The sequence below is a fragment of the Manis javanica genome, chromosome 3 (assembly GCF_040802235.1).
Source record: "Manis javanica isolate MJ-LG chromosome 3, MJ_LKY, whole genome shotgun sequence".
Classification (NCBI taxonomy): domain Eukaryota; kingdom Metazoa; phylum Chordata; class Mammalia; order Pholidota; family Manidae; genus Manis; species Manis javanica.
Genome location: NC_133158.1, coordinates 193905861 through 193923246, shown reverse-complemented (window position 1 = coordinate 193923246; position 17386 = coordinate 193905861). Strand labels below are relative to the sequence as shown.

Genomic DNA, 17386 nt, shown 5'->3' with positions numbered 1-17386 from the left:
CTTTGGAAATTCTTTCCACATTGACAAATTATAAAGGACACCAGATTCTACTGACTTCTCTTAAACTGTCTAAAGTTAAAGAAAGAATGTTAATATTAAATGTAGGATCAAGAATTTAAAAAAGACTTTAACATGCAATCCATTACTTCTGGAGTAAATCTGCTGTACTATTCCAGCCCTAGTGAGTAGTTAATGCCTTGAGCTATTTCTATTACCACGGGTTGCCAGGCCACCAGGTAACGAAGCCAGTCCAGGATTTGCCCATACAAAAAGTGTGTGCGCTCCCAGCTAAATCTCAGTTAAGGAGGTTGCTCTTATACAGCCCAGTAGCAGAAATATTCATAAATATCATTTGCAAATTTGCAAATATAATAATCAATTTCATGAGTGGCTAGTTCCTTTCTTGTTAATTATGTGTACTCATTTAAGAGCCCCTTTCATGATTTTTATTTACCTATGTACCTACCACTGTTATTTACACCTAATTTCCAAAAATAAACAGTGCACAATAAAATCCCAAATTATAAAACAACAATAAAAAGCAAGTGGCATACACTAAAAGTATGTAAGTTCTTACCAGAATAGTAACATAGGCACAGGGAGAAAAGAGATCACTAGTCATTTTGAAATAGGTGGTTAGAGAAAACACAAAGATTTCTGCTATAACAATAATGAAGTTTTAGACCAAAGAATGCGTCCCCAGAAATATTTAAGTTTTTTTACAAAAAGGATATGGATTGCTGATCATCCTTCTCAAATCAACCTTCTCTCTGCAGTAAGGGCAAGTCTGCTTTTTACCAGTAATACACCAACCTTGGATGCAGAATTCATGAAAACTTAGTCATCTTGTTAGGGAAGCTTCTGGATGTTAAAAGGCAAGATTTGCTTCGTGATGACGTAACGGCAGTGATTTATCTGTAGAGCGGAGTAGTGGAGGGTGAGAATGGCTGTCGGACTCAACTGTGCACACCACTACTGAGGGAGATTCTGTAGGAGAAAGGAACTCCAGGGTGAGTTTGGAGTCAGAGCTGCAATAGCTTTGTGATCCCGAGGCGTTTACTTAGCTTCTTGGCCACACTTGCCTTTTCCTTGCCTCTCTTATCACAAGAATGAAATTATATAAAGAATGTGCAAGTGCTTTTTCTACAGCAATATCATATGGAAATGGATCATTGTATCTCCTGCTTCACTGTGCATTTCTCAGGCATTTATTTACCATAGCCTTCCCTAGTCTGCTTCCTGTGTGTTATTCGTACCTGCTATGTAATCAGACTTGTCTTTCGCACTTGGCAGGTCTGCATTAGTTGTGGTCATAAACTTACAAATATTTCCATTAGCTTCATAAGTTTTTCCTCAACTTTTGTATTACTGACAAAGCCAGCTATTTTTTATAGAATATGCACTTAATAAGCCTCTGAAAATTCTAGGCACTTACAAATTCATTGGTATACATCTCCTCATCCAGAAAGTTTGACCCTTCACCTCCAAAGCTGAGAGTGAACACTGTTTTCTCACAGCACCAGGGACTCAGTCTTATTAGAACACGTGTCACATTGTATCATTACTTTCAGTGTCCTTACATGTCTCTTCTGGACCATATGCTTCCCGTGGGACTATGGCTCATTCATCTCTGTCCTCAGTATCTTAAGTGGTGCCTAAGTGTCTATTTATTGAGTGAATATTTGAAGGAACCACTCAAAACCGATTACTTTTACAAATACCTTTTCCCAGGTTACACAAATTGTAGATTTGGCAAAATAATTATAATGAGATCCATCCTATTGATTGGTTTATTTCTATAGTCTTTGATCCCAATCTAGCTTTCTGTCTTTGATTCCAATCTAGCTCTTTTAGCAAGATCACATGATCTTCTGATTGGCCTGCTACATACCCATGTGAACAGCAATGACTCAGAAGTCTCCTCCCTAACAAATGCAAGATTGTGGAGGTGTAGACAAGTCAAGACCATATGTATACATTAGATATGTGTGCAACTAAGAGTTTCCACTATTTTATGTTCTTGGAATTGGGGTCCCTTTTACAATAGGCTTGGGTAACATAAAGTGGTATATTATAACACAGATTTTGAACCTAAACCCATATTGCCCTTCTTTCAAATGGGCTGGAATACTCCATCTTCCAGTTGGATACAGAGCCAGCATCAAAATGTCCACTTCCTCTTTAATGTTCTCTTTCATCTTCAAAATCTGATGCTGGATAACCTCCATGCTGGCAGAACCGCCCTAGAAAAATACTCGGATTCCTCCCCCTCCTTATCTTCTAATATGACTCATGTTTGCCCACTCTTTGCTAATATCACTCATGCTAAAATGGCCCATTAATAATACTCCCTGCAAAGCAAATTTAAAGGTGACCACATTTCAGATTGCACATGCACACACGTACAACGATCCCTAAGGGCTTTTAAAGGTGGAGAGAGAAAATATTTCCACTTAGAAATGTCAGAAGGGGCTCTTTTCCAACATTTGAAAAATAAATTGTATTTAAAACTAGGGCCAGACTTGGAAAATTTCTACTTAAGAATGATAGTTTTTTTGGGAAAGTTATCACACTGAAAAACCACTGTAGAACTCCATATATCTTTGCATTCTTGCCTTAAAATGTTGGTGCTTAAATGTTGGTGTAAGAGCACCTATCACATTTCAGATGCATTTAGTCCAGTTTTTTACTTTCAGGATTGAATAAATGGAATCTGTCCAGATTAAACAGAATTGAATTATAGGCGTTGCACATCTAGGGTATTACTGCCTGAGTTCAGTGGGCTTCAGAGGCAAAAGACATATGGTTTAAGCACTTACAATGCCAGAACTTTGAATTGATTGAGTGTATAGCAGTAAGATAAAATTGATACTGTACTATAAAATAAAGATACATTATACCTTTTTTTCTGTATTTAGAAAAGAATTAAAATACTGATTATTGGCCAACCCAAACAACGTTGGTATCCAGAGTGGGTTACATGCTCAGGCAGAGTAGGTGGCTTTGCTGAGGGCTCTTGACCTCAGCACGTCTCCGCATATTGAGGTCTTCCTCAATGGTTACTGGGGTTCCCTGGGAATGCTGGTACCCAGGCCCAGGCTTGTCTGGTCCCTAATACCTGAAGATCTCTCAGCCAGTAGATATCTGCTATTTGGAGCAGAACCCCATAGATGGAGGAATCAAATGGTCCGAGAAGTGGGTGCTCAAATTTGTTCCCTTCTTGTATAATCTAAGCTGTCCTGCGCTCTGTGGTATTATCCTTTTCCCAAGACCGAAGTTGATACTTGGCGACCCCTGATTACGACTGCTGACACAGCAGGTTCCTTGGGTTATTTCTAGGCAAGGCTCGCTTCGGTTCCATGAGATTCAGACACAGGGCTCCCCCTGGACAGCCCTCAGTGTCTCCCCGACTTGAAAGACCACTGTGTTCTCATTCCCAAACCTCTTATCTCCCTGCTCCTCCTTGGCTGTCTGCTTATGGCTTCACCAACGCTCCCGCCAGCATCCTGTGCAGATGCTGCAGCCTTCCTGTCTGTGTGGCCCTAACATTCCTTTTGAAGAAGGAAATTACTGGGGGAGAGGCAGTTCACTATTCAGAAGGGATTATCAGAAAGTCCCTCCCCACCAAAAAAAGAAGAAGAAGATGGGCAGGAGTCAGGCTGAGAGCCAAGCAGGGCAGAGGAGACGGAGACAGCAGGAGAGGGAGGAGCAGGAAGGTGATGAGACGTCTTCCCTGACTTGCCATTTCCCACGCCCAACTCTGATCACTTAAAAATTGCCTCCCAACATTGCCCTGATGAAGCCCAGACGGTTTCCCCAGAAAGGATACACATGATTGCATGAAAGCTGGTGAGTGTTTTCAATAAGTCCTTCTTCACCGAGCTCCACTATGATCTTTTGCCCACAGACGGCGCAGATGTTGTCTGACAAGCTCCTGGTGGGCATCCCACTGGCGCGGTAGAACTGTTGGGGGAAATGCACAGGGCACCATTGGAAAAGGGAGCACACGCCATTCTCTGGACACAGGGAAGCGCCTGCCAGGCTTTGGGACCTACAGTCCTTACCTCTTCTTCACTGGTATACTTTTTCCCACAGGAATGATGGTACAGTTGGGCTAGGGTTTCCGGGCAAAAATCCACTGAACCCCAAAATGGACCCAAAGCACATTGCTAATTACAACCTCCAATCTAATCTCTCCACTGGGGAATCCTTCAAGAGGAATGGTTTTTATCCAGAGCTGTAGTTCTGAGTCCCACAGAGGCTTTTTAGGCTTCCCCCGAGCCTGGCTCTTCCCATTACTCTCCTGGAGACTGGTTCATGGATCTGAAGCAAACCCAGGCACCTGGATATTGCTAACTTCCCGTGTGATGATAGGGAGCAGATCAGACAAATCCCACTCGGGGGCAAGGCATTTAGAGTTCTGACTTGGGGTCCCTGCACCTTCCCAGTGGTGTGGATGAGGAGCGGTGCCCAGCAGTGGCAGCAGTAGAATCCCTAAGAAGCTTTTGTTGAAATAATTTTAATTGTTTGAGACTTAAAGAAAAGATACAGATATAGTACAGAGTCCCTATATGCCACATATCCAGCTTCCCCTATTAGTAACATCTTACATTGGGAGGGTACATTTGTCATGATTAATGAACCAACATTGACACATTATGAAATAAAGCACATATTTTATTGAGGTTACTTAGTTTGGTTTATTTTTTAACCTAATGTCCCTACTTCCAGGATTCATTTAGTTGTCATGTCTCCATAGGTGCCTCTTGGAAATGGTAATTTCTTAGACTTTTTTTTTTTCTATGACTCTGACAGTTTGGGAGAGTATTTTGTAGAATGAACTTCATAATTTAGCTGATTTTTTCTCTTGATTATACTGAGGGTATGGGTTTGGGGGAGTAAGATAACAGAAGTAAAGTGCCATTCGTATGACCCCATACAGGGTAACATGACCGTTGATATTGACCTTGATCCCCAGGCTTGAGGTAGTGTCTGTTAGGTTTCTATACTATAAAGCTACTCTTTCTTTTACTCCTTTCTACACCTTACTCTTTGGAAGGAAATTGCCACAAGCAGCCCATGTTTCAAGAGTGGGGAGTTGGGCTCCAAGGTTGTATCAGTCAGGGTTCTCTGGAAAAATGGAACCACACACATATATATTTGGAGAGAAAGTGAGAAAGATTCATTGTAAGGCATTGGGGCTGGCAAGTCTGATACCTGTAAGGCAGCCCAGCAGGCTGTAAACTCTGACAAGAGCTGTTTTAATTGAGGCAGAATTCCTTCTTCTCTGGGAAATCCCAGTTTTACCCTTTAAGGCATTTGACTGGATGAGACCCACCCATAATATCAAGGGTCATCTCCTTCCTTTCCAACTTCACTGAAATCACTTCTACATAATACCGTCACAGCTACATCTAGTGTTTCATCAAACAATCAGGTGCCATAGGCTAGGCAGGCTGACACATAAAAATAAACCACACAACCTTCTGAAGGAGGGAGTATCTATGTAAATTATATGGAGTTCTTCTAAAGGAGATTTGTATATTCTCCTCTATTTGCTTATTCAATCATTTATTTATATCAATATGTTATGACCTACTACTACTACTACTACTACTACTACTACTACTACTACTACTACTATTTTGTTGCACATATTGATCAAGCTTTGGCCATTGGGAGCACCTTCATTTGGCTTGTGCATCTCTTTGACATACTCCCGTCATTGTGGGTTTGTGTGTGTGTGTGTGTGTGTTTTAGCACTTACTTTCTAGCACTACAAAAATAATCAGGCTCATGATGTATATTCCCTGCTAAGACCTAGAATTAGCTATTTCTCCAAGGAGCCCTGGTTCCTTTTATTGTAGAATGGTATTAGAAACCAAGATGTAGGCATTAGGTGTGCTCATTGCCACTGGGGTGTCATTGCTTCTAGGGTTTCTTAGCTGACAGAACAAGGAAATATATCTGTATATACTAAGATGTGTATACACACAAACATAAATATTTCTATGTGTACCCATCTATAGCAAGAGACATATAATCTATATTAAGCTTAGAGGGATGTCTTCAACTCTTAACCATTACTACATGGATCAGTCTAGCTTTCTCTCCTTGCTTGTCTGTAACCTTCTGAGACTGAGAAACAGCTCCCACTATTACCATTCATTCATTTACCTAGTTGTCCAATTCCATGTTACATGTATACTAGTGTCATAATTGCTAACCCACAGCCCTCAGGAAACTATTTTATGAACTACAGTGCGGTGCTTATATTTAGTTCATTTTGCTTTTATTTTTAGATCTGCACTCATTTCAAAGTTACTTAGGTCAGCACTTTTTCTCCCCACTCCCTTCAGAGAGGTTGTTTCATATGTTTGTAATACAATTGGATTCTTTTGTCACAGTATCCACTTTATACTGGCATCCCCTGACATCCTAAATAACTTTTTTAAATTTATATACATTAAGGGTCACCCTTTCTGCTATATAGTACTATTGATTTTGACAAGTGCATAGTGTCATGTATCTACCATTACAGAATCATACAGAACAATTTTACCACCCTAAAAAATTCCCTATGTTTTCCCTATTCAACACTGTTCCCTCCCTAAACCCTTGGTGGCTACTGATTTGTGTATCACCTCTATAGTTGTACCTTTTAAAAAATGTCATATAAATGGAATTATATAGTGACTTATTTCACTTGGCAATATGCATTTACTATTCAACTGTGTTTTTGCATGGCTTAATAGCTCATTCCTTTTCCTAGGGAGCTTTTAAAAGAAAGCAGATGCATTGGCTCCAGTTCCAGGATTCTGACTCAGTTATTCAGTGTGGGGCCCAGGCACTGGTGTGAGAGTGGGAGATCGCTGCTCCTCTGCTTCCACCTTACTTCCTTCAGAAGCAAATGCACAAATGCGTGCACACACTCCCCATCAGTACAAGTCACTGGTGGCTGTGCCAATGGCTTGGGGCTGTTTTATATATTTGGTAGTTGGGGTGAAGATGACAGAGGATGACAAGAAGTTGAAGATTGGTGGGGTGAGATCAGGTGAGAAGTCTCCAGAAAGTTGGTGCCTAAAGATTTGTTTGTCTTGCCAGGTTAAATCTCTTCTTCCTGGTTCACTGAAGAACAGAGACATACAACTCTTCTCTTCCTCTCCTGTCCACAGAAAAGCACAAGAGGCTTGGGGAATTTCTTAAGGGGGTATGGTTTCTGTTTTTAGTTGGAGGAACTGGGAATGAAAATGCTCCCTCCTGTGCTGATGTCCAGTTGTCCCAAAGATGATACAGGGCAGAGGCATTCCTAAAGGTATCTTGTTACAGCATTTCACCATAAAAGTTGTATTCCAGGCTCCTGGAGAAGAGTAGGATAGAGCCTACACAGATGAGGAAGGGCAGATAGAGTGGGGATGAAGTCAAGGTCATGTCCACTTAGTCCTGCCCCATAAATGAAGAGAGAGAAGAATGGTCCAGAATTTCATTCTTGTCACTCACACTAATGTTTCCATATCAGATCAGACTGTGTACCAAGAGACTGATAGAGGACAGAGATGTGTGGGTACCTAAAATCACTGGGTCATCCCTGGAGTCCACGGCTTGTACATTTTAAGAGATGTGCATGTTGATGAATGCTCCTAAAATCTGAATCTGGATTCCATCTGTTTTGCGAATGGGTTTCATCCCCAGGCAAGTTCACTATGGATTCAGTGACACCAAAAAAGTGACAACAGAACATTCTTGGGGTGGAAGAGTTTATACCCAACTTTATTCCCCTGGTGGAAAGTCAATCACTAGAATCCCATCTGCTCAGAGCAAGTCTGCATGCAGCAAGCTGGTCTTTGCCTCTGGGCCTCTGCCCCTGCAGCCATCTCATCTCTGTCCATGGTGATGCCACCACTCCAGCCTCTGCTCTCCTGCAGCCTTGCAGCCCTGCAGCCATGCAGCAGCCCACAGCACTGGGTGTAGCTCTTTATACAGAGTCAATAACAACATATTGCCCACATGTGTGTAGTGAGCAAGCTGGCCAGGGCCAGGTGAGAATCCTGGCCGTAGGAACCTTCACTTTCTCCACACTCCACCCCTCCAGGATTCTCACCTCTTAATCTATGCGCCCTCAATCTTCTGCAATGGTCCCTGTGCGAGAAAGCTGGAACATTGTAACCAAATTCCACAATAACAAAAAAGGCTACAACAACTTACAAATAACAAAAATTATGACAAATTATAATAACGCTCAAGCCCGAGGAGATCCATTGCCACCAAGTGGTCATTCTGGCTATTAACCAAAAGGACCACGGGTGGGCCTTACAATACCCACCTTCTCCAACCTCACCAGCAGAAACACAGGCTGGTCTCGTTGCTTTGTCTTTGGCTTCTGCTTCTTCATCCTCAGCGGCTGGAACCACTGCTCTGGTTTCAGTTGTTGCCACAGCTCCAGGAAGAGTCTGTTTGACTTTCCATCCAATTTCTCTTTGTCTGCTCCTGCCTGTATCAGAGCGACCCACATCTGAGTCCTTGTGTACCGACTTCCTTTTGCTCTTTCATTGCTTGAGCCTGAGGATAGGAGCAGAGCACGGAGTGCTCCCGACCTGGGGAGGGGGCGGCACCTCTCCTGAGGAACCCGTGGTTGCCAAGTCTTTATTTTCTTTCCGGCTTTCCACCTGCTTTCAACTGGGTGGGGTTTCAACCAAGGAGGGGCTGATGCCTCCGGCACCGGCAGGGCCTCCACTCCCACCTGTTCACCAAGCCTCAGCTCCTCCTCCATTTCTGGGGCTGACGGCTCCACTGCATCCTTCATCAGCCCCACGGCACCTGGCGGCCTGCACTCTAGTGCTTCTCGGGCTGCTTCTTGAGCTGCCTCTTCTCAGGCTACCATGACATCCTTCACCATTTACACAGCACCTTGTGGTGAAGCCTTTTCAATTATCAACAATTTTTTTACCGCCTCTATGGCACCTCCCAGTGCTCATTCTAGGGCTGCCTCTTGTGCTTCCTGCAAGAGGGCATGTTTCTCCCTGATGGCCTTTCTCAGTACTGTGAGGAAAACCACCCCACAGTTCCAGCAGCCCTACAGGGTACTCTGTTTCTTTAATGAATTCCCTGTTTTGCTGAGGGCCAACTTTACTGCCTAAGGTATTGCCTCCAGCCCTTCCCAGTACTGGGGTGGGGCCCAGGCCTCTAGGAGGCAAGCCCCTCAGAACACATGTGTATTGGGGGACACTCGGAGGTCTCTGCATCCATAGGCACAGCCCGCTGGAACACTCCTCCCATGGGGGCAGCCTGTTCGTTCTTTGGTCTACAGTGCATCCTGTCAATATCGCCAACTGTCTTGCCAATGGGTTTCATCCCCAGGCAAGTTCACTATGCATTCAGTGACACCAAAAAAATGACACTGGAACATTCTTGGAGTAAAAGAGTTTATACCCAACTTTATTCCCACAGTGGCAGGTCAATCACTAGAATCCCGTCCCCTCAGAGCGAGTCTGCAGGCAGCAAGCCGGTCTCTGCCTCTGGGCTTCTCTAACTGCACAGCCGTCCCAGTCTCTGTCCCAGCACTGCCACCACTCCAGCCTCTGCTCTGCTCTCCTGCAGGCTTGCAGCTGTGCATGTTGCCCAGAGCACAGGGCAGAGCTCTTTACATAGAGTCAATAACGATGCATTGTCCACACGTGTGTAGTGAGCTAGCCAACCAGGGCCAGGTGAGAATCCTGGTCATAGGAATTTTCACTTTATCCACAGATGCCTTATTGACCAATCACTTTATATAAATAAGAAATGTAGTTTCCAATTAATTAACAAAGACTATTTTTGATGCAAGGAGAACACAGGGAGCAGTTGGGCTTGGAGGATCAAAAAAGACTTATTTATTTCTGAAAATGGAGGCAAATGTATGAGACCATTTCTCCATGTGCTATACACAAGTGGTTTCAAATAATGAAAGCAACATACTTACCCCTATAGTAGAAGCCATGTAATCTGAGCAGATCTCTGCAAAGTCTCTCCCCATTATGCCATAGTAGAGGCCATAGAACAAGGACACAATGCCAAAATCCATGGAATCTCTAGCCTTGATTCTATTGAAAACAACAGTGTAAGGAAATAAGGAATGTGGAGGCTGACATTTGGGGGCCGGAAAGGGCTGCAGCTTAGAAAACATTTCCTGCCATGGTATCTAACAGAACCTTGGGGATATGTCCTTTTTTTAATTGATTTGTGCAGCTTTCCTTTTTTTTTTTTTTTTAGTGGAAGAATTTAAAATTCCCCTCAAATTTTACCACTCAGTGCTAAGTGGACAAAGTAATTTTGGAGAGAGTCTTCAAATACTTCTTAAGACTTGAGTGCTTAGTCTGACTGACTCAACTCACTCTAACCAGTGATTCTTGAGCTCAAATGTGCTTAGAAAGATCCCAGAAGCTTGTAAAAATCTCTATATCCTGGCCAAACCCTAGACCAGTTACAGCTGACCACCTGGGCTAGGATCTGTGCAGCAATATTTTTGGAAGCTCTCCAGACTCCAGGTGATTCCAGTGGGTGGCTAACATTAAGAACCTCTTTAATAGAGCAATGGTTCTCAGCACTAAATATAGATTAAAATCATGTGGGAAGATTTAAGACCATACAGACATAGGAATTCTAATTTAAGTGGCGTGGGGTGGGGTCTGCACAACAGCATTGTTTAGGAGCTCCTCAGGTGATTCTACAATACAGCTGGGGCTGAGAACCCCTGCTATAAAACTGAGAGTTTACAGAATGCTTTCAAATACTTTACTTACCTAACAAATATTTGAGATAGATATGATTTTCCCAATTTTGCATTTGAAAAAGTGGAAGTTCCCATGGCCAGGATCTTCACCTTACCCTAATCTACTGATGATGTAATTGGCCTGCTGCTAGGCAAATGCTTACACACCTGTTGGCAATAAGCAGATATTGCCTGTGTTGCTATATAAAGAGCTCTGCCCAGTGTTTGGAGCAGAGGCAGAGCCTGGAGAGTGAGGAATGGAGGCAGAGACCAGCTTGCTTTGGGTGCCGATGGGATTCTACTGCTACCATCACGAGAATAAGGCTGGGTATAAACCTTTTACCCCCAATGTTCTGTTGTCATTTTTCAATCTCACTGAATCCAAAGTGAACTTGACTGGGGCTGAAACCCTCAGGTGAGACACCTAGAAAAAATGATTTGATTAACATGATGTGGGGAAAATGGAAGTCCCTATGGCCAGGATCCTCACATGAACCTAAACTCCTTGGTGATGTAACTGACCTGCTGCTAGGCTACTGCTTCCATACCCTAGGCAATAAGCTATTACTGACTGAGTCACTGCATAAAGAGCTCTGCCCAGTGCTCTGCTCAGAGGCAGAGGTGAGGGAGGATTACATACCTGCAGACTGTTGGATGCAGATGTCATTCTAGTGCTCAACCTATCGTTGGGAGAACAAGCCGAGTAATAAACCCTTTGACCCGAAGAACGTACCCTTGTCATGCCTCGGTCTCACGGAATCCACAGTGAACTTGCCCGGGGCTGAAACCCATTGGCAAGACACATGACAACTGGTACAAAACAAAACCAGTAACCAAGCTCAAATTTTGAGGCCCTCTGCTGCTACATCATAGTTGTTATGTATTAATAAAATGTTTTTGCAAGTCAGATCATATTTCAAATATAAGATTATCAATGATAACCCCCAGCCCTTTTAAAGGGAATGATTTCTTTAAAAAGTGAATAATTCACCCCTAATTTAATTTCTGAAACTTAATCATTGCACATTTGGTTTGCTCTGTCAACAGTCTCAAATATTAGTGATGGGCCTGGGCAGATCTGATTGAATCGAGAAGGAAGTAGAAAGTGGAGAGGAGCTGGGTGGGTACTCTGCCTTGGGAACTTCCTGGTTGTTTCTGTGCTCTGGTACTTTGAGGAGGAAATGGTAAAGGCAGAGAGCTTTGTATACCTCAAGGGTACAGATCATTTGGTGATGTGAATTTTGGTGGTTGGGAATGCCAACTTAGTGGCATTATCCTTTGAAGATTTGCCTGAGTATACTTGAGAATTAGGGTGATGGGGAAGAATAAAGATGACCTTCTTTCCATGTCCAGGAATGAAGGTATCTATAATCTTAATGGCAAAGAATTAGTAGCAGACTGTGGTTCCACAGAAAAGAATCTTAATACAAAGATGATCAACAACACTAAAGAGTTCCTTCTCAATCTGAAAGGTTAAGTTCTTGGGGTGCCTCATTATAGGGGTATTCATGGTTAAGAATCTTAAAGTCTTACAGATAATAGTCTTGGGACAACCATAGCTCCAAGTGATTTCATAAAAGTCCTTATGAATATTTTTACATTCACTAAAATAAAGTAGTATAGATAGTACGCTAAAAAAACAAGTCAGTGCCTTTCTGTATCTTAGCGAGAAATAAGGGGTTTGTACAACTACTTTCCATCTCTTTCCTGATAGGAAATGGTAGGAGCTCCTGCTCTGAAAATTTTATGAAATGCTTTAAGATCAGGTTGCCATAGGAAGAGTCCTTTCCCACAGGGATGACTCTCCTTCAATTGCCTTCCTTATTTTATGAGTTAAGGGTTGCCAATCTCTACCTTTCAATTTCTATTAAGGTCCTAGAGGTTTAGAGAAACTTTGATGTGGGAGATAACCTGGGGAATTTTTATTTGAGTTGGACTCCACAGCTGTGCGTAAGTCTTGAGTTCCCTCTCCAGAGCATGGGCTGATTGCATAGCCTCAGCGCTGCGCACGAGGACCCCATCCACAGCACATCTCAGCAGCCTTCCTGGTGGGAGCTCAGTTCTGAGTCAGAGATCAAACTATTCTAATTTCCTTTATTTCTCCCAAGATTTTCTTGCTCTGTTATCTCTTTATCTCTCTTCCAGTTTCTAAGCACTGAGCTTCCTCCTTTTCCAAGTGTCTCCAGCAAAAGGGATCACAGACGCCAGAAACGAAATTCTAGAGCAGTGCTGATTGATAGAAATATAGTTTGGACATATATAAAAAATTAAAATTTTTCTAGTAGCCACATTAAAAAGGTAAAAAGAAACCGATGAAATAATTTCACCAGTATGTCCAAAGTGCTATCATTTTGACATACAGTCAATAAAAAATTATTTTTTCACACTGTTTTTGAAATCTAGTGTGGTTTTTATACTTACAGCATATCTTATTTCATATTTTACGTGCTCAAAGTCACAGGAACTAGAGGCTACTGTACTGGGTCAGCATAGTTTTAGAGGTTTTAAGGAAGAAGTAGAAGGAGATGACACTTCAGAATTATATGGAAGGAAAAGTTTTGCTTTGGTAAGTGTTATTCTGCCACAAATGTAGGCTTACTTTTAATGGTGATGTTTTAAATTTGAAGATCAAATATAGTTTCTCTTTAATGCTTACAACTTTTAAAGCAGAATCTTATTCAGTATGAGTTTCTCTTACTTTTCTAGCAGCTTCTCCCCATGACATCTACGTACCAAGGATATCTACTGTAAACAATGTGTGCATGGAACTTTATAGAGTCAAATGCCCCTGGATACAGTGAACTTGAACCAGTTGAATATTATAAGCAATTTAAAACTGAAGATATTAATGTCTTAACAGAGATACTTACTTGAAAAATAAATTGAATCTACACACTGTAAACATGATAGCCAAATAACCCACAACACTGAATGCATAGCTGAGTTCATAGATTAGAAGAAACCATTTGTAGGCCAATCTGTGGAGGGTAAAAATGGGGGGAAACATAGAACATGGTATGTTTTGAAGTATTTTATCTTTTTTCAAAGGTTGTTATAAGTGAGTTTTTGTTTCTGGAATTCAATTTATTACAGAATATACAGAACATAAGTGTATCAGCTAAACTCAGTAATTTTCTACCATTTTAATATAATGTCATAGGGCAGTCTACAAACAGTGCTGTCCTGCACATGTGTTTCTATGCATGTACAGGCATGAGTTCGTGGTAATTTATCTCTGTTCCTCCTGTTGGAAGGCCTTCAGGAATGGTTACCCTACTGGGGACCCTGCCGCCCCTTCCCTCCTTTTCTCATTTGGCCCTGGGGTTAGCTTAGAGTGGGTTTGGCAGCACAGCAGTAGCTTGGAGGCAGGCAAATGATGGGAAATGAGCAGGATCTCCTCCAGCAGGGATTTCTCTGCACTCCTGCTCCTTTGCCCCTCTGCGCCTCCGCCTCCGACCCCAGTGCAGATCCCATCAGCAGTGGGCCCGGCCCCCTCTCTCTCCTCTGCCCTGAGAGCACCCCCACCCCCAGCTCTGGGAGGGGCCACAGGGGCGTTCAGCCGCGTTTTTTCTGCTATGTGGACTGGACCGGGACCACAGGGTCTGAGGGGTAGAGCATGGGGTGAGGGGTGAAGTGGAGGTGACCTGGGAGAGGGTCCTGTGCCCAGGTGGTTTCCCACATCTCTGGCAGTAAAAACCTTAGCAGAACAGCAGAGGGCCATGTGGCTGCTTCACACCTGGGGGATGTGGGAAGAGGCCGGGCGCTCAGCTCCGTTCCCGGTGTGCCATGTAAGGCTCTGCCCCCTGCTGGGAGGAGAGGCCGCTGGGGGCTGGCCTTGGAGCCCAAAGGAAATAAGGGGGTGCCTAGGCCACCCTGACTGCGTGAGTAAATGTTGCTCTCGAGGGCGCCAGGAGGTCCTGTTGGCACCTCAGCCCTTTGTCTCCACATTCTCCTCAAGCCCTTTTCCTGCCTTTCACACCAAACTGCATTTAGAGTCACTCCAGAGACGGACCCCACCCTCTCACCTCCACCCACGGAACCCTGACCCCAGTTCTCTCACCTGCCCCAGCCTCCTCCCTGTTGGAGCAATCGCACCAAATGCCTAAGTTCCAGCACATTCCTGATGGAATGTTGTGATGTTATTTTTAAAAAATGCCCTGCTTCACTGAATTCCAGGCAGAAGGGACCTTCTGAACATGAAATAGGCTTAAACAGAGGTTCATGGGCTAGCCTGAGAAATGAGTGGCCATTTACAGCATTTCTGTGGCTCACACCTGGGGGCTGCCTGGGCGGCCTGCCACGGGAGGGGTTGGCAATGAGGCACTACAGGGGGCCGGAAACTCCCATGGGCTGCAGGGGGTGGCCCACGGCACTGCGAGGCTGCGTCATCTCTAAAGGGGCCTGCGGGGGCTTTGGGGGTCTTTCTGTACAGTGACTCCTTGGGCCGTTGGGCCGTTTGATCTGCCAGCGCCCAGCAGTTTGGATCGTTTGCTCAGGGCAGCCAGAGAGGCAGAAGTTTACGTCACTGAGAGCGGTGATGATGGGAAGGTGGCCAACTCTGAAAGGATTTCCCCTTCCGCCCCACAACACCGGCTGGCACCAGAGGGCAGTTCCTGGAATCCACACATCCTCGATGTTCCTTCTCTGCCTCGAGGGGGCCCCCATCAAGGTTGTGGCAGCACTGAGGTGTTCCTAACCATTTTTTAAAGTGCAGGGTTTCCCTGTGCTCCACGGTTTGGTGATGTCATTAAGCTGCGGGGAGCAGGGGCTTTGCATCCCAGTAGTCTTTGATTTGGTTTGATTCTGGGCTCCCTCGTTTACTGCTGTGGGACCTTGACCACCCCACTTAGCACTTCTTCTTATGATTGCTGCATTTAAAAAGGAAGAATAAAAACACTAGCTCCTAAAATAGTTCTGAAGATTATATGAGATAATGTATTAATGTTTAAAAGACTCGGCACATTAAATGCTCTGTATGTCATGTCATTATTATGGATATATTTCCAAACTGTATATATGGATATATTTCCAAATTGCTCCCCCCTCCAAATCTTCCTGCTTATTGGTGATACAAGTTTCTAGAGCACCAAAATCCAAAACTCCCTTGCTACTCAGATTACACTAGAAGGCAGATAAGCCAGGTCAGCAATTGTATTAGTGCTTCGGAGTCTCCACAAAGGAAAGCTTGGCCTTGGGTTGGAATTGATGTGGTCAGGCCCAGCAATTTGTGGCTGGCGTGTGGCCTTTTTTTGAGCCTGAACATTGCCTGACAGACAGTGCAGCTCTGGTGGAGAGGAAACTCACTTCCCCTTCCCTGTTACTCTGACCTACAGCGAGGGCTAGGTGCACTCTGGGGGGAGCAAAAGCCCGTGTTTAGAGGGTGTTGGTGCCAGAGACCACTCCTCTTGGGCTTGCTCCTGCACATGCGCGTTTACTCTGACCAGCTTTCTTAGCCTGTGATGAAATCCTCCACTTTCATATGGAAAATACCTAAAACAGGACTTACTATAATATGACGATTAAGCAAAGATCAATAAAGATCTTTAGGGCCGATTACCTCTCATAAACAGGAGCTTCTTTATTCAGACTGCTTTTCTAGAAGAAATGGGGACGTAATTAGCCTCTCCTATTGTTTTCTCTCAAATGGCAGCCAGTTTGGCTTAAAATGTTAGTGAAGTGCGATGGCTGTCAGAGTACGCCTGGTGTCGAAGCTGTGCAAGCAGGAGGAAGCTGAAGTGAATATATTGTGGGCGTGAGAAGCAGAGGGCAGAGACCCTGACCGTGTGAGTGGGAGATGAGCCATGCAGAGCAACGAGGCAAAATTTGGGTATTTCTAATCAGGGTTTCTCTGATTAAATGAACTGATCTGCATAGAAGTACTGCATTTAGCTAGGGTAACTCATTATACAGTGGAAAAGTGAACAGTTCCTTTTAAACACAATATAGATTATATCCAGGGGATGAAAGCAAGTACATTTTGATTTATCCAAAATTTAGATCACTTTCACAAGTCTTATATATCTACTGTTTTTTAGGACAAGGAGTGCCACATGTCCATTTGCTAATGGGTAAACAGGTCCTGAGAAGGCTGTCTAAAACCCCAAATTGGCCAGTGTAGAAACTTTGCTAACAGCACCCCAATGCTCTTTCCAAGCAGGGTTAAATGAAAACACTCATAAAACCTGAATTCACTTATTTGAAGGTTAATCTTTTATCACTGCATTTATTATCTCATTTCTCTCACTGCATGTTTTTCTTAATCCAAAGTAGAAGGAAAAGTTGATACTTGTCTCTCATACTTTCTACAGGATTAAAAATATATCTGAATGCTAGATAATCACAAAGATATTTCCCCAAAGTTTATGTCTTCTTTTTCCAAAGACAAAAATTTGACATTGTGTTATTACCATTTAACGCATTACACATTTTCTCTTTACCCTGTGTCAGTTTTACCTGGATTCGGATTCAGATCTTGCTTATAGAACAAGCAGAGTGAGAATAAATTTGTGGGCACATTATGAGATTATAAGCACTTTGGGAAGATGTGTGAATGAGATGATGGACTTGTGAAATATCAAGAGGTTGGCAATGTTAATTCAAATGATTATTGGAATAGTAAAGTCTCATTTGTTATGAGAG

At 43.4% G+C, this 17386-nt stretch overlaps 1 protein-coding gene across 1 annotated transcript in view; it reads right to left on the bottom strand.

Moving 5' to 3' along the window:
* Positions 1 to 37: 37 nt before the first annotated feature.
* RNF175 (ring finger protein 175) overlaps positions 38 to 17386 on the bottom strand; it is a 39526-nt gene continuing 22177 nt past the window's right edge. Inside the window, 5 exon segments of the mRNA XM_073230500.1 lie at positions 38 to 288; positions 735 to 836; positions 3830 to 3963; positions 9959 to 10079; positions 13618 to 13725. Of these exon segments, the coding sequence (XP_073086601.1) occupies positions 168 to 288; positions 735 to 836; positions 3830 to 3963; positions 9959 to 10079; positions 13618 to 13725 (586 nt within the window). The 3' untranslated portion in view covers positions 38 to 167.